Below are 14,055 nucleotides of genomic sequence, written 5' to 3' on the forward strand. Positions count from 1 at the left end.
ACTATTAAACTGACGTTCAACCAAATGCAGGCCGTAGTAATAAGATCTCTGAATCCATGAACACTCCTGCAGCTGCGTATCAATGCTGTCTCCATTCAGATTTCTGACACCCTAAAATGTACTCGTTGAACAAGCTCAAAACAGTGGCAGTAACCAACCACTGTTGACTGTTGGCCTGAGCAGGAAGAAACTGTGCATGTTTCTCCAGTGCATGCGTCGTCGATCGTAGTAGTAGTACTGAAAGAAAAATAACATGACAACTCCCACACGCCAGAGACAAGAGCGAGAGCTGAAACAGGCACAGTTCTATTTCATCGATTTCATCGTTGCCATTACAAAAGCTGTTACATAGCTAGCAAATTGAGACGGTGGATCTACTTAGTACTTAATCATGCACACTTGAGCCTAATTAGTTCTCTTAGTGACTACAGGCAGAGCTGAGCAGCTTCCCTGTTTTGTTGATCAGTTTAGAAGCAGGGGAGTTGCATGGGTTGTAATATGAGGTGGTTGATTAGTAGTAGTGGTAGTGGGGTGGCGGGGAGGCGGCGAGGGGGGAGGGAGGAGAGAAGACGCTGCCGCGCCAGAGGTCGGCGAAGGCACGGAGGATGAGGTGGTGGTGGCGGGGGGAGTTAAGGGAGAGGAAGCGGTGGAGAAGGTCGTTGAGGTCGTCCCATCCGTACATCTCCTTCTCCACGATCATCTGCACCATCGACTCCTTGAACTCGTAGTACGGCTCCGACGTCTCCTTCACCACCGCCACGCTCTCCCGCGCCGCCCGGCCCTCCTGCTTGATCTTCGGTCGCCTCCTCCGGTTCCTCCTCGGCTGCTGCTGCGGCGGCGCCGGCGGGAGCTGCGGCGAGGGGGTCTCCTCGTGGGAGGACGAGAAGGAAGGGTCCCACGAGGAGGCGGAGCGAGTGGTGGTGGTGGTGGTGGTGGAGGAGAGCTCCGTTGACTTCAGCTTGGTCTTGGAAGAAGAAGGGTAGGAAGCAGAGGACGAGGAGGAGGAAGGAAAGAAGAGAGATGCCAGCCTCGACCCGCGGCAGTTGCAGCCGACGTCCACCACGACAGGGTGACGACGGAGGAGGATCTTTCTCCGGCTGTTGGAGGAAGACATTGTGATCGTCGGAGGAGAAGGCGGCGGCGCTGGTGCTTCAAGCGAGAGTTGACGAGGTGAAGCCAAGGCGGAGGTCTTACTGGATGGAGCATGTGAACGGAGGCATTTAAATGAGTCGGAGAAGAGAAGGGAGGCGGGCGGGCATGTGAAAATGAAATCAATCGAATTAAAAGGGGTTAATTAAAAAAATATAGTTTCGATCTGGCGATCACGTGGCGCCCAGCAATTGCGTGTATTAGTAATGTGTTTTGATCGCCGTGGATCATGAGATCAACGGTTGGATTCAAGCAATAGGGTGCATCTAATGTGACCGTTTGACTTTGACTAGTAACCATGCAATATAAGAAAACGTCCGGCGGGAAAAAAAAAACATTTTCTTAAAATAAAAAATAGACTGCACGATTCGAGTTAATTCGCCAGCTAAGGCTTTTACTCAGACAACAAATAAATAAATAACAATAATAATAATAATACATTTATTTAGCCGGCATTACTATTGCTCACCTCCTGAGAAATTAATTTAAAACCTATGCATTTTTAATTATAGTAAATACTTCAATTATCTGCAACAAATAAATTTCATTTGGCTACATATTAATTATGGTATATAATCTTATTTAGTTATAATAAATATTTTATTTTAGTTATAATATACACCTTCATTTTAGGAAAAGCAAAGTTAATTGAAATATAAAAATATTTTTATTTAAGTATAATAGATATATTTATTTGGTTTTCAAATATTTATAATTTCCATACAATTTTGTAAGATTTATATGTTCACAATGGAGGTACTATTGACGTGATCACGGGTGATGCGTACCTTCATTTTGTTTTTTCTTTTTATGGGATTTTTGTTTTGATCGGTTTTCTAAGATACCTTACGATCCGATTAATCGACCGATCTAATTTACAAAAGTTTTTCAATAGACATCTGAATAAATCGAAAGGTATAAATGGGTTTTAATGGACTATCCAGTATTTCAAAGTTTTCAAATGTAATCGATTCTAGGTGAAATAAATTATAGCCGCCTAAGAAATTAATCTCAGCATTTATCATCGCACCAAAAGTCCCCGAAGACTGAGATTAAGGGTACCATCATAGGATTTATTTTATTATACTTAGAACATCTACATCAGTTATCCTATTCAAAAATTTTATCTTAAATTTTAGATATAATAATTAAAAACTCTTTGTATTAGTTATCCTATCCATTTCCTAAATTTATATTTGACGAATAATAATACTCTAAACTTAGAGAATGAAATCTCTATCCTAAAAATAAAATAATATTTTTTTTAATCTTTCTCCTTCCACTTACACCCTGTTTGGAATCCGATGGAATTGAATTCCTATGGTAATTGGAATTCAATTCCATAGTTTGGAATGAATTTTTTAGATGAATTTGATATGGAATTCAATTCCAATTCCATTCAAAACGTTAATAGTAAATCAGACCTCAAATGGTCAGATTTGGATAGGGATTTACCATGAACAACTAAAATTACTTAATTGTCCTTTTAACTTAAAACTTTTTTCTCCATCTGCCGACTCTCTTGTTTTCTCTTGTCTTTCTCCCGTGCGCTGTTTCTCCTTGCACCGTTTCTCCCGTGCGCCACCTTCTTCATATTGCTGTCTTAACTGTGCGATCCCTTCTTCCTATTTTCTAATACTTAACTTGATTATTAAATGATTAGTTATGAGGATAAAATGGTAAATGTATAAGAATGGAATTCAATTCAAATAGATTCCAAATTAAGGAATTCAATTCAATTCTAGTATTCACTAATACATTCCAAACATAGGAATTGAATTCAATTCCTGTCATAATTCAATTCCTAATGGAATTCAATTCAATTCCTTCACTTAAGTTGTTTCCAAACAGGGTGTTAATCTTTTCAATCTCTCTCATTCCATTCATTCTATAAATATAATAATAAAAATAGAAGAAAAATAATAATAAAAAAAATTAAGGATGATGAAAATTTTAGGGTATTTGATGTAGTGTGTAGTAAAAAGTGATTATCTAAATTTAATAAAGTGGGTCATTTACCTTAAATTTTAGATATAGTAATAGGGAAACTGATGTTGATGCTCTTATATTTACCTCTCTCCGTATTCGTAAGGTCAGCATTAGGGGTCGTTAAGATAATAAATCTATCATTTCCATACCTAGATTACGTGAAAAGAGATAAATCATAGGATAAATTATAGTTGACCATCAAAGAACAACAAAGTATGAGAGATTTTTTTCCTTAAAAATATATATTTATCAAAAATTAACTTCTTATCTTATTATAATAAATTTATCATCTTCTAATCAATTGGGTATTCCATATGTATGGATGTTTAGGGTATTTCATTATAGTAAAAAGTGGAATCTATCATCCCAGTGGCCCCACATGATTGACCCCACAACTATTTGTGAGAAAGTAAATCAGGAAACTGTAGTTGGCTAATGCGGGGAGGATTTTTTTTCCTCGGCTTTACAAAAATTCAAACCCTTATCCTATTATAATAACTCTATCTCGTACTAACTAATTCAGCCTTGCCCCGGGTACATTTAGGGTACTTCATGTACGATGACTTGGTCTACACTAATAGCAAACAATTTTAATTTATATGATCCGGTGGTAAGGATCGGGGGCCCATAGAGGAAGGGGTCAATGACACGGGAAGGTCAAAGGTCCAACTGAGCAGGGAGGAAGTCTCTTGGTCGACCGGCCTGAGTCAAAGGTACAGCTGAGCAGGGAGGAAGTCTCTTGGTCGACCGGCCTGAGTCAAAGGTACAGCTGAGCAGGGAGGAAGGCTCCTGGCCGACCGGCTTGAGTAGACCCCGGGCCGGCACGAGGACAGCTCGACCTCGGGTTGAGTTTCCGACACTCACACGCTCCTTTATAGAGAAACCGCTATGCCGAGTAGCTAAGTTGCTCAGCCGAACTGCAGAGCAACTAGTTGGTGCCCCATCCGAGTATGTAACCGAGCAGTCGTCTCGCCCAGTCCGAGGTGCGTGTATACCCGTGCACCCTGGAGCCCGAGCGATCAGTCCGTTCGGCCCAATTAGAGACGAAGGGCATAGAAGAGGACAAAAGGGGTAGCTAGTGATATCATTCTCGAGACGTCTGCTGCCAACAAGCAGCATGGTTGACGGCCGGGCCGTACCAAGGATCGTACGGAGGAAGTTTCCGCTGCCACGGCAGAGATATGCACAGACAATTGCGGTATGACGTCAGACATACTTTTTCTGACACAACCATTTTGAAGTATGCTTTGAGGAACGTGCACGCCTTGGGAAACATGCACGCACCTCTCCGGGGTCCTATATAAAGACCCCTGGACTTCGACGGAGGTATGATTTTCTCTTCATCTACTGTAGCCACAGTCTCTATTCTGCCTCTGTTTCCTCTCGCCATCGCCTGACTTGAGCATCGGAAGGTCGTCGCCGGGAATCCCTTCCCGGCCCGACTTTGTTGCAGGTTCATCGGAGGCTTACGTCGCTACGAAGATCACCTAGGAACAGCAGGGAGTGCCACATCCCCAGTTTCCATCCACTCAGCGCGCGGATAGGATCATTATATATTAGAGTAAAAGATCTCATGGCTTCAATTGTAATTTATTTACTAAGTATACCCTCTAATGTAATTAAACTATTATTGATCCCCTTATTCTATTTCCCCAACTAAAATTTATATAAACTACGATTCAATTTGATTTTATTGAATTACGATAGTTCCAAATTGAAATTACATAAAGTCTAAAAAAAAATTAAATCAAATTTCAGTTTGGGGATAATCACCACTCCGTCAGGTTGTTTGGGCTTGGCACATTAATCAATTTACCCGAAGTAGATAGGTTCCAGTCGCAGGTGTTGTCTGTAGATAGGTTCAATTGACCATCAGTAAATTTTGTTCGTCAAATTTTGACCAACTATAAATGAATTATAATGTATATATATGTACATACGTATAATTAATATATAATTATAATATTATTAAAATATCTATGTATATATTATTAGTATAATTTTCAAGATCAAATCCTCTGATCTACTAGATGATTTATTTACGTGTATTAATAAGAATTGATAGTCCCAATTTATTTTATAAATGAAAATCATCAATTTACATCAATACATATAAAAGACTATCCTCGAGTGATAAATAGTATAAACACAAACTCATAATTAACAAATTTGAATTAAAGATTGTTTCGAATTCGACGCCGCGGGGTGTTGTCTAAGCTATGCACGTGGATGATTCCCGAAGGGTGAATATACGTGTCAAATGCGTGAGCCACCAAATCCAAAAGAAACTCAACTCAAATTAATTTAATTAAACTCAACCCAACCCAAACTCAAGCCCAAGCCCAAGCCCAAGATCAAAAGAGCACGAGAAAGACCGTAGACTTCTTCCGCCGCAGTGGGCCCCCGCCCACTCTCTCATTTCCCTACCTGGTTCTGTTTTGTTTTTAATACCCTTCCAACGCTAAGCATCCCTTTCTTCCTCCTCCGATCGCACCGCTGCACTCACAATGCCGCCGGTGTTGAATAGAAGTGAATGGAGAAGAAGTGAATGAGAAAATATACTTCATTGTGAATATAATTTTAGTCCCGCATTAAGAGTTTCATGGTATAATGGTTGATTTATATTGATTCACATGTATTAAGGATGTAAACAAATGCATGGGAAGAGACTCTCTTTCACGCGTGAGTGCGCAGGGAGGAGTGCAAATTCAAGGCTCGGCAGATTGTATTGAACTATGTTGACTCGAGTACAGGCACGACGGAATAACCAACATTTTGCCACGTAAACCTTTTTATTACTGTGTAACTGATGCATTAAAATCGAGATTAATGCAAAATCAAAATGGTTGAGCGATAATGAGTGAAACTGTGGGTGTTTCACTGCTCGACAAATAATGTTCATTAATAAACCATTAACATTGTTGTTGATCTAAGCTCCTATATAAGGAGACTGCGATCACAGACAGAGGACCACAACACAAGCATAAGCTCTCCACCTCCGTTCCCTCATCCTCTATCGTGCAACTCCTGCTCGGTAGAGTGTCCATGATAACATTCGGGTGCCCCTCAGTTCGCCGTGACCACTAGTGCTTAGTGAAATCACGGTCAATCATTGTATCTTGAGAAACAGACGACCCAAGTACATCTTGAAGCATTACTGGAGATGGGGCAAATCTGTTTCAAGGAAACTGCGTCAATCGCAGGCCTCGGTCCGTTGCTCAAACCCAACCGACCTTGCTCGGTCTGCTCCTAGACCTACCGCTCTGCAACACAGAGCTGCTGTGCTCTGCAACACAGATCTGCCACAGCAACTCTGAACCCAGATCTGTCATTTTATAACACAGATCTGTCATTCTGTAACACAGATCTACCACAGCATCTCTGCAATCCAGATCTATCATTTTGAATGTGTGAACATGCATTACACTTTTTCTAATTGTTCTAATTTTTCTTTTAACTTATCATTTTCAATTTTCAATCTATTAAAATCTTTTAGTAAATATGATTTTGCTAAAATGATTTTTATTTCTTAGTTTTCCTTTTTTAGTTGTGCATTTTTTGTTTTTAATTTACACATAGACTTTATTCCAAAATATAATTGATCGGGAGGTAAGAGACATACTTCATTTACCATATAGGATCTAAAACTGAATTCTTCCTCTACATTATTACATTCTTCTGATGTGACTCCCCCTTCATCGATGCTAGCTTCCGAGTTACTTGGTTCTTTGTGACTAGTCATCAGTGCTAGTCCAGCATAGGATTCTATCTTGAATTCGGATAAAGAACTTTCATCCCAATTAGCCTTGAGATTCTTGTGCTTGGTTCATCTTGGCCCTTTGTCTTTCTCCTTCCTGAGCTCTGGCAATCATCCTTTATGTGTCATTCTTTTTGACAATTGTAGTATTAAACTTTTCTTTTGCTTCTTGGAATTTTCCTGGTCTGCATTTTTTAAATTTATTAGATTTTTTTTTTAAAAAAACTTTCTTACCATATATGTTTCTAGGTTTGCATCAAGGTCTGAGTCTAACTCAGGTTCGTCTTTCTTGTTAGCTCTCAGTGCCAGGTTCTGGGTTGGCTCCTTTCTTGTACTTGCACATCTAGATTCATGTAATTTTAATATTGAAAAAAATCTTCTAAAGTATTTACCTTCAAGTCCTTAGAGATGTAGTAGGCGTCTATGATCAAGATCCACTCTGGAGTTCTAGGAAAGGCATTGAGTGTGTAGCGGACTGAGTCCTGGTTGATTACTGTTTCGACAAAATTGATCAGTCCGGTGATCAACTCCTTGATCTTCGCATGTAGTTGAGTCGCCATCTCACCCTTTTCTAAGCAAAGGTTTGTTAGCTTACTCTGAATAATATCCTGTCATGCAAGCATCGCTTCAGATGTGTCTTCATGGAGCTCCAAGAATTTCTACTAGAGTTCTTTGACCGAGTGTAACTTCTAATGTGGTTGACTTCTTGAGACAGTAATACACTTAGCAAGTGGTATTCCGCTCGGCTATTGACTACGAAGTCATTTTGCTCATTCTTCATCCATAAGTATTATTCTTTCTATTCTCCTTATTGATTCTTGGGAACTACAAACCTGTACTTTATTATTAAAAGGATTTCAAAATATATTCTTATAAATACTTTCATTCAATGTTTTAAGTGTATGAACTCCCCCCTCGAATTTTGACGGGTTGAGCCTTGGTCTGACTATTATTTCTTTATTTAGGTCAATGGTTAGTCCTTCTAAAGCATCATCATTCTGATACCACTTGTTGGTCCTAGTACGACAGACAAAAGAGGGGCAAATTACCTTGAAAAGACAAATATACCCTTTCTTGAAGCTTTGGACTTTAGATAAGCAAAGCACTTTAAAAACAAACATAAATAGCACAAAAAATAAGTATGAGACAAAAGTATTTACTTAGTTTGTAACCAGAGAGGTTGCTAATCCAAGACAAGTAAATTTTAACTAACAGACTCCTTTGACACAAGTTAGAGGTGAAGAAGCCTTGTATAGGACGTTGACAACATAGAAACTTGAAAATATAATGGAAAATCGAAGTACAGAAAAGTGTTGTTCTGAATGAAAAAGATTAGTGCTCTATTTTATAGTCCACTGGTCGAAACTAGCTATTTGCTGATGTGGCAACTCCGGATGCCTAGACCTTCTCCAGGCGACCCCAATATGACAAACTTTATCTCCACGTAATGGCTTCGCAATGACTTTAAGATGAAAATTTTCATGTCCAAGCACCCGGACCGCTACTGACGTGGACCCAAAACGTGATCCACTATGATGAGGCACCGATTGGGCACCCAGGTGGTCTAGGCTCCCGAATCAGTCAGCCTCCTGTTGAATGTCTGACGTCTTCTCCAGTTGTTGGCTCTTTCTCCGGTCACTTGGGTGATCTTCTGGCCTTCCAGAGTTAAGCTCACCCAAACCTAACTCTAGCCTTCTTCTCGAGCAATTTTCTGCTCCTACTTCTTGTCCCTCAAAAATATCACACGCGTCATTCTTGCTCCACCAGTGTAATCTTTCATAGCTTCTCATCCCTTGGATTCTAGTGTCATCTTTCTCGCCCACTGCATCTTCCAATCGACTTCTTGTGATCATAAGTTCTTGCACACTTAGAAATAAGGATCAAGTACATAGGACCTAACTTGACTTGGTTGATCACATCAAAACCACCACAGGATACTTACAGCACCAAGCCTGACAGGGGAGTCCAGGAGGTCTCCAATTAAAAGATCGAGTGCATCGAGACTGACTTCATCTGCAGAGTCGGAGGCCTTCCTTAGAATTTCAAGGAAGAGGTGTCACCCGTTTGGACCCTTGGCTGGACACTAGGCCCCTTCTGCCCCCACACAAGTCCCAGCCAGATCCCTAGGTCCATTGATTCATTCGCTAGTTCAGCCACAAGATGTGCCAGTCAAGTCAGAGAACCGCCCAATCATGGTCCATCTATTTAAAATTATTATAATATATATATATATATATATATATATATATATATATTTAAATTATGTAAATAATATATTTAAAATAATATTGTTAATTATTTTAAATAATAATTATTTAAATTATGTAAATACAATTGAAATTGTAATAAAAATAAAGATGAATGACAGCGGCCATATAAATGATAAAGGTTAATGTTAAAATAAATGTGAGAGAATGAATATGTTAATATAATATGTATGTATTATAACACACACTAATATGGATACCCTAATAGGTGTATTCAATAATGAAAAAACGTAGGTGGTTATGATCTCGCACGATATTTATTTTCAAACAAAATTTAAATACCTAATTAAACTTATTTTTTTAAAAAATAATAAATAGCATACTTATTCATAATTTTTTTTTTCAATTTTTTATACTTTTATCTTGTTTTAACTAAAAACAAAGAGAAGTTAACGTCTTTAATAATATTATAATAATTTTAAATAGTTTTATTTATAATTTTAATCCAAATTATCTTGAAATGTTGGTCAAATTTTGAATAAAATATTAAATTGATAAATTTGATTAGTAGTAAAGTTAATAATATTATTATTAATGTGATTAGAAATAATATTATTATTAATGTGATTAGAAATAATATTATTAAAATAAATAAATATAAATATATAAAATTTGTTTAGGAATTTTGAAATTTTAATAAATTGTGTAGAATATTTTTAGGTCGAATTTTATTAAACTTTACTAAATTATCTATTAATTAAATTAAGAATTAATTTAATTTATCAATACATAGCTCGTAAGTAGTCAACGGTGTTGGTGCAACCTTAGGTCAAGGTTGACCTGGTTGACCCGACTCGAGTTGACCCGACTCGAGTTGTATTTTGATGTTTGACGAGAACAGAAGAGTTGTATTTTGATGGGAGATTGTTGGTGCAACCTTATGTCAAGGTTGACCTGGTTGACCTGACTCGAGTTGACCTGACTCAAGTTGTATCTTGATATTTGACAAGAACAGAAACTTGGGAGGTTGTGGGTGCAACCCTTGGTCAAGGTTGACCTGGTTGACCCGAGGTGAGTTGACTTGGCACGGAAAAGCCCAAGCAGGGAGCTTGGCACGGGAAAGTCCAAGCAGGGAGCTTGGCACGGGAAAGTCCAAGCAGGGAGCTTGGTACGGGAGAAAGTCCAAGTATGGAGACTTGACACGGAGAAGTCCAAGTATGGGACCTTGGCAAGTGTAAGTCGGAGAGGGCTCGGTAGCTCGTTCTTCGGACTAGGTCAGAGAGGGCTCGGTAGCTCGTTCTCTAGATCAGGAAGGCAGATGGAAAATCCTGGTGAGTGAAGAAGCCAGGTGAAAATCCTGGTGAGTGAAGCCAGGTGAAAGTCCTGGTGAGTGAAGCCAGGCAGATGGAAAGTCCTGGTGAGTGAAGCCAGGCAGACGGAAAAGTCCTGGTGAGTGAAGCCAGGCAGATTGGAAATCCTGGTGAGTGAAGCCAGGTGAAAACCCTAGTGAGTGAAGCTAGGTGAAAGTGAAAGTCCTGGTGAGTGAAGCCGGGCAAGGGAAAAATCCAGATGGATCAAGGGTGATCGGACATCTGGTGTTGGAAAGACCAAGTGGGTCAAAAGGATTGACCGGACACTTGTTGGGGAGTCTTAGTAGGTCAAGGGAGTGACCTGATGCTAAGCATGATGTACCAACAGGTCAAGGTTGATCGGATGTTGGTTTGGAAGGCTTGTGACTTAGTTTGGGCAAAAACCAAGCTCTGGATCGATCAGTGGATCGATCCAGTGATACACTGGGTATCTGGATCGGTCTGGTGACCGATCAGTAATCAAACAGTAGCCTACTGAGTGTTATCTGATCGGTCTGCAGACCGATCAGGAAACGATCAGAAGCGAAGAAGATCGGGAGAAGAAAGAGGGAGGATCGGTCTGTGGACCGATCCACCTGAGTCCTGATCGGTCCACAGACCGATCAGAGACGAGGCCAACTCTCTGTGAGAGTTGGCTGATCGGTCTGGGGACCGATCAGCCTAAGGCCTGATCGATCCCCAGACCAATCAGATCCTCCCTGGACCGATCAGGCCATAGCCTAATCGGTCCAGGCCTAGCCGTTGAGTCACAACGGCTAGATTTCTTTCTGTGTCTTCTTCTTCACTGGTTCATATAAGAAGTGTACTGTTGTGCGATGTGCTACTTCTTTCTCTTCTTCCTGCTGACTGCTGAAGTATTTTCTGCTTGAGCTTTGTTGAGCTCTTCTTCGCTGAAGCTTCGCGTGAGCTTCCCTCGGCTGGGACTTCAACTGGACAGTTGGTGCTGTGGTTGGATTCCCGTGAAGTTGCTGCTTCATCCAGTCGACAAGAAGGCAAGCTAGGGTTATTACATTTTTGTATTGTACTTAGTTTCCTGCTGTATTCTTGTACTCCTGTTTATCTTGCTGTTGCAAGACATTGTGGCGAGGTTTCTCCACCCAGAAGGAGTGATTATTAGCCGGGTTTCCGGGGTCTCATCCACCGACGGATTGATAGGCTTCGTCCACCTTACGGACACGCCGAGGAGTAGGAGTATATCTCCGAACCTCGTTACATCGACGCGTGTTGAGGTTTGATTTCTCCGCTTTCGTTTCTATTATTTTTATTTCCGCTGCGCTAACCTTGATTTGTAGAAAGAAACGCGAATTTGGGGGCGGCTATTCACACCCCCCCTCTCTAGCCGCAATCCATCGATCCTGCTTAGGGGAAGTCTTTAGGGGGAGTTTTACCTATTAGTCAAGGAGGAGTTGACTTTTAGGGGGAGTTTTTACTCCTAAAGACTTGAGTGATATGGGATTATCACTAAGTTAATTGTTGACCTTAGTATCAAGGGGGAAATTAAGGGTTTCAATGAAAGGTATGTGACCTTCATTAGAAAGAAACTCTTGACTTTGATTCACTCCTTTTGATGTGTGTCAAAAAGGGGGAGAGTGTAGGTTTGGGGAGAATGTTCAAGGAAGAACATTAGAAAACCTAAGTTAGGTTATGATTTTGTCAAATATCAAAAAGGGGGAGATTGTTGGTGCAACCTTAGATCAAGGTTGACCTGGTTGACCCGACTCGAGTTGACCTGACTCGAGTTGTATTTTGATGTTTGACGAGAACAGAAGAGTTGTATTTTGATGGTAGATTGTTGGTGCAACCTTAGGTCAAGGTTGACCTGGTTGACCTGACTCGAGTTGACCTGACTCAAGTTGTATCTTGATATTTGACAAGAACAGAAACTTGGGAGGTTGTGGGTGCAACCCTTGGTCAAGGTTGACCTGGTTGACCCGAGGTGAGTTGACTTGGCACGGAAAAGTCCAAGCAAGGAGCTTGGCACGGGAAAAGTCCAAGCAGGGAGCTTGGCATGGGAGAAAGTCCAAGTATGGAGACTTGGCACGGAGAAGTCCAAGTATAGGAACTTGGCAAGTGTAAGTCGGAGAGGGCTCGGTAGCTCGTTCTCTGGACCGGAAGTGAAAGACGGAGAGGGCTCGGTAGCTTGTTCTTCGGACTAGGTCAGAGAGGGCTCGGTAGCTCGTTCTCTAGATCAGGAAGGCAGATGGAAAATCCTGGTGAGTGAAGAAGCCAGGTGAAAATCCTGGTGAGTGAAGCCAGGTGAAAGTCCTGGTGAGTGAAGCCAGGCAGATGGAAAGTCCTGGTGAGTGAAGCCAGGCAGACGGAAAAGTCCTGGTGAGTGAAGCCAGACAGATTGGAAATCCTGGTGAGTGAAGCCAGGTGAAAACCCTAGTGAGTGAAGCTAGGTGAAAGTGAAAGTCCTGGTGAGTGAAGCCAGGCAGTTGGTGAAAGTCCTGGTGAGTGAAGCCAGGCAAGGGAAAGTCCTGGTGAGTGAAGTCAGGCAGTTGGAAAGTCCTAGTGAGTGAAGTCGGGCAAGGGAAAAATCCAGATGGATCAAGGGTGATCGGACATCTGGTGTTGGAAAGACCAAGTGGGTCAAAGGGATTGACCGGACACTTGTTGGGGAGTCTTAGCAGGTCAAGGGAGTGACCGGATGCTAAGCATGATGTACCAACAGGTCAAGGTTGACCGGATGTTGGTTTGGAAGGCTTGGGACTTGGTTTGGGCAAAAACCAAGCTCTGGATCGATCAGTGGATCGATCCAGTGATACACTGGGTATCTGGATCGGTCTGGTGACCGATCAGTAACCAAACAGTAGCCTACTGAGTGTTATCTGATCGGTCTGCAGACCGATCAGGAAACGATCAGAAGCGAAGAAGATCGGGAGAAGAAAGAGGGAGGATCGGTCTGTGGACCGATCCACCTGAGTCCTGATCGGTCCACAGACCGATCAGAGACGAGGCCAACTCTCTGTGAGAGTTGGCTGATCGGTCCCCAGACCGATCAGATCCTCCCTTGACCGATCAGGCCATAGCCTGATCGGTCCAGGCCTAGCCGGTGAGTCACAACGGCTAGATTTCTTTCTGTGTCTTCTTCTTCGCAGGTTCATATAAGAAGTGTACTGTTGTGCGATGTGCTACTTCTTTCTCTTCTTCCTGCTGACTGCTGAAGTATTTTCTGCTTGAGCTTTGTTGAGCTCTTCTTCGCTGAAGCTTCGCGTGAGCTTCCCTCGGCTGGGACTTCAACTGGACAGTTGGTGCTGTGGTTGGATTCCCGTGAAGTTGCTGCTTCATCCAGTCGACAAGAAGGCAAGCTAGGGTTATTACATTTTTGTATTGTACTTAGTTTCCTGCTGTATTCTTGTACTCCTGTTTATCTTGCTGTTGCAAGACATTGTGGCGAGGTTTCTCCACCCAGAAGGAGTGATTATTAGCCGGGTTTCCGGGGTCTCATCCACCGACGGATTGATAGGCTTCGTCGACCTTACGGACACGCCGAGGAGTAGGAGTATATCTCCGAACCTCGTTACATCGACGCGTGTTGAGGTTTGATTTCTCCGCTTTCGTTTCTATTATTTTTATTTCC

At 41.5% G+C, this 14,055-nt stretch overlaps 1 protein-coding gene across 1 annotated transcript; it reads right to left on the reverse strand.

Moving 5' to 3' along the window:
• Positions 1-255: 255 nt before the first annotated feature.
• Positions 256-1,271, reverse strand: LOC122035733 (transcription repressor OFP8-like). Its single transcript, XM_042594840.1, has one exon. It carries the CDS (start codon positions 1,112-1,114, stop codon positions 512-514), a length of 603 nt encoding a protein of 200 aa, XP_042450774.1. The 5' UTR covers positions 1,115-1,271; the 3' UTR covers positions 256-511.
• Positions 1,272-14,055: the final 12,784 nt, after the last annotated feature.

The sequence above is a fragment of the Zingiber officinale genome, unplaced genomic scaffold (genome assembly GCF_018446385.1).
Source record: "Zingiber officinale cultivar Zhangliang unplaced genomic scaffold, Zo_v1.1 ctg100, whole genome shotgun sequence".
Taxonomy (NCBI): Eukaryota; Viridiplantae; Streptophyta; class Magnoliopsida; order Zingiberales; family Zingiberaceae; genus Zingiber; species Zingiber officinale.

Coding starts and splice junctions, on each gene's coding strand:
- LOC122035733 (XM_042594840.1), bottom strand. CDS start 1,114: ATGTCTTCCTCCAACAGCCGGAGAAAGATCCTCCTCCGTCGTCACCCT.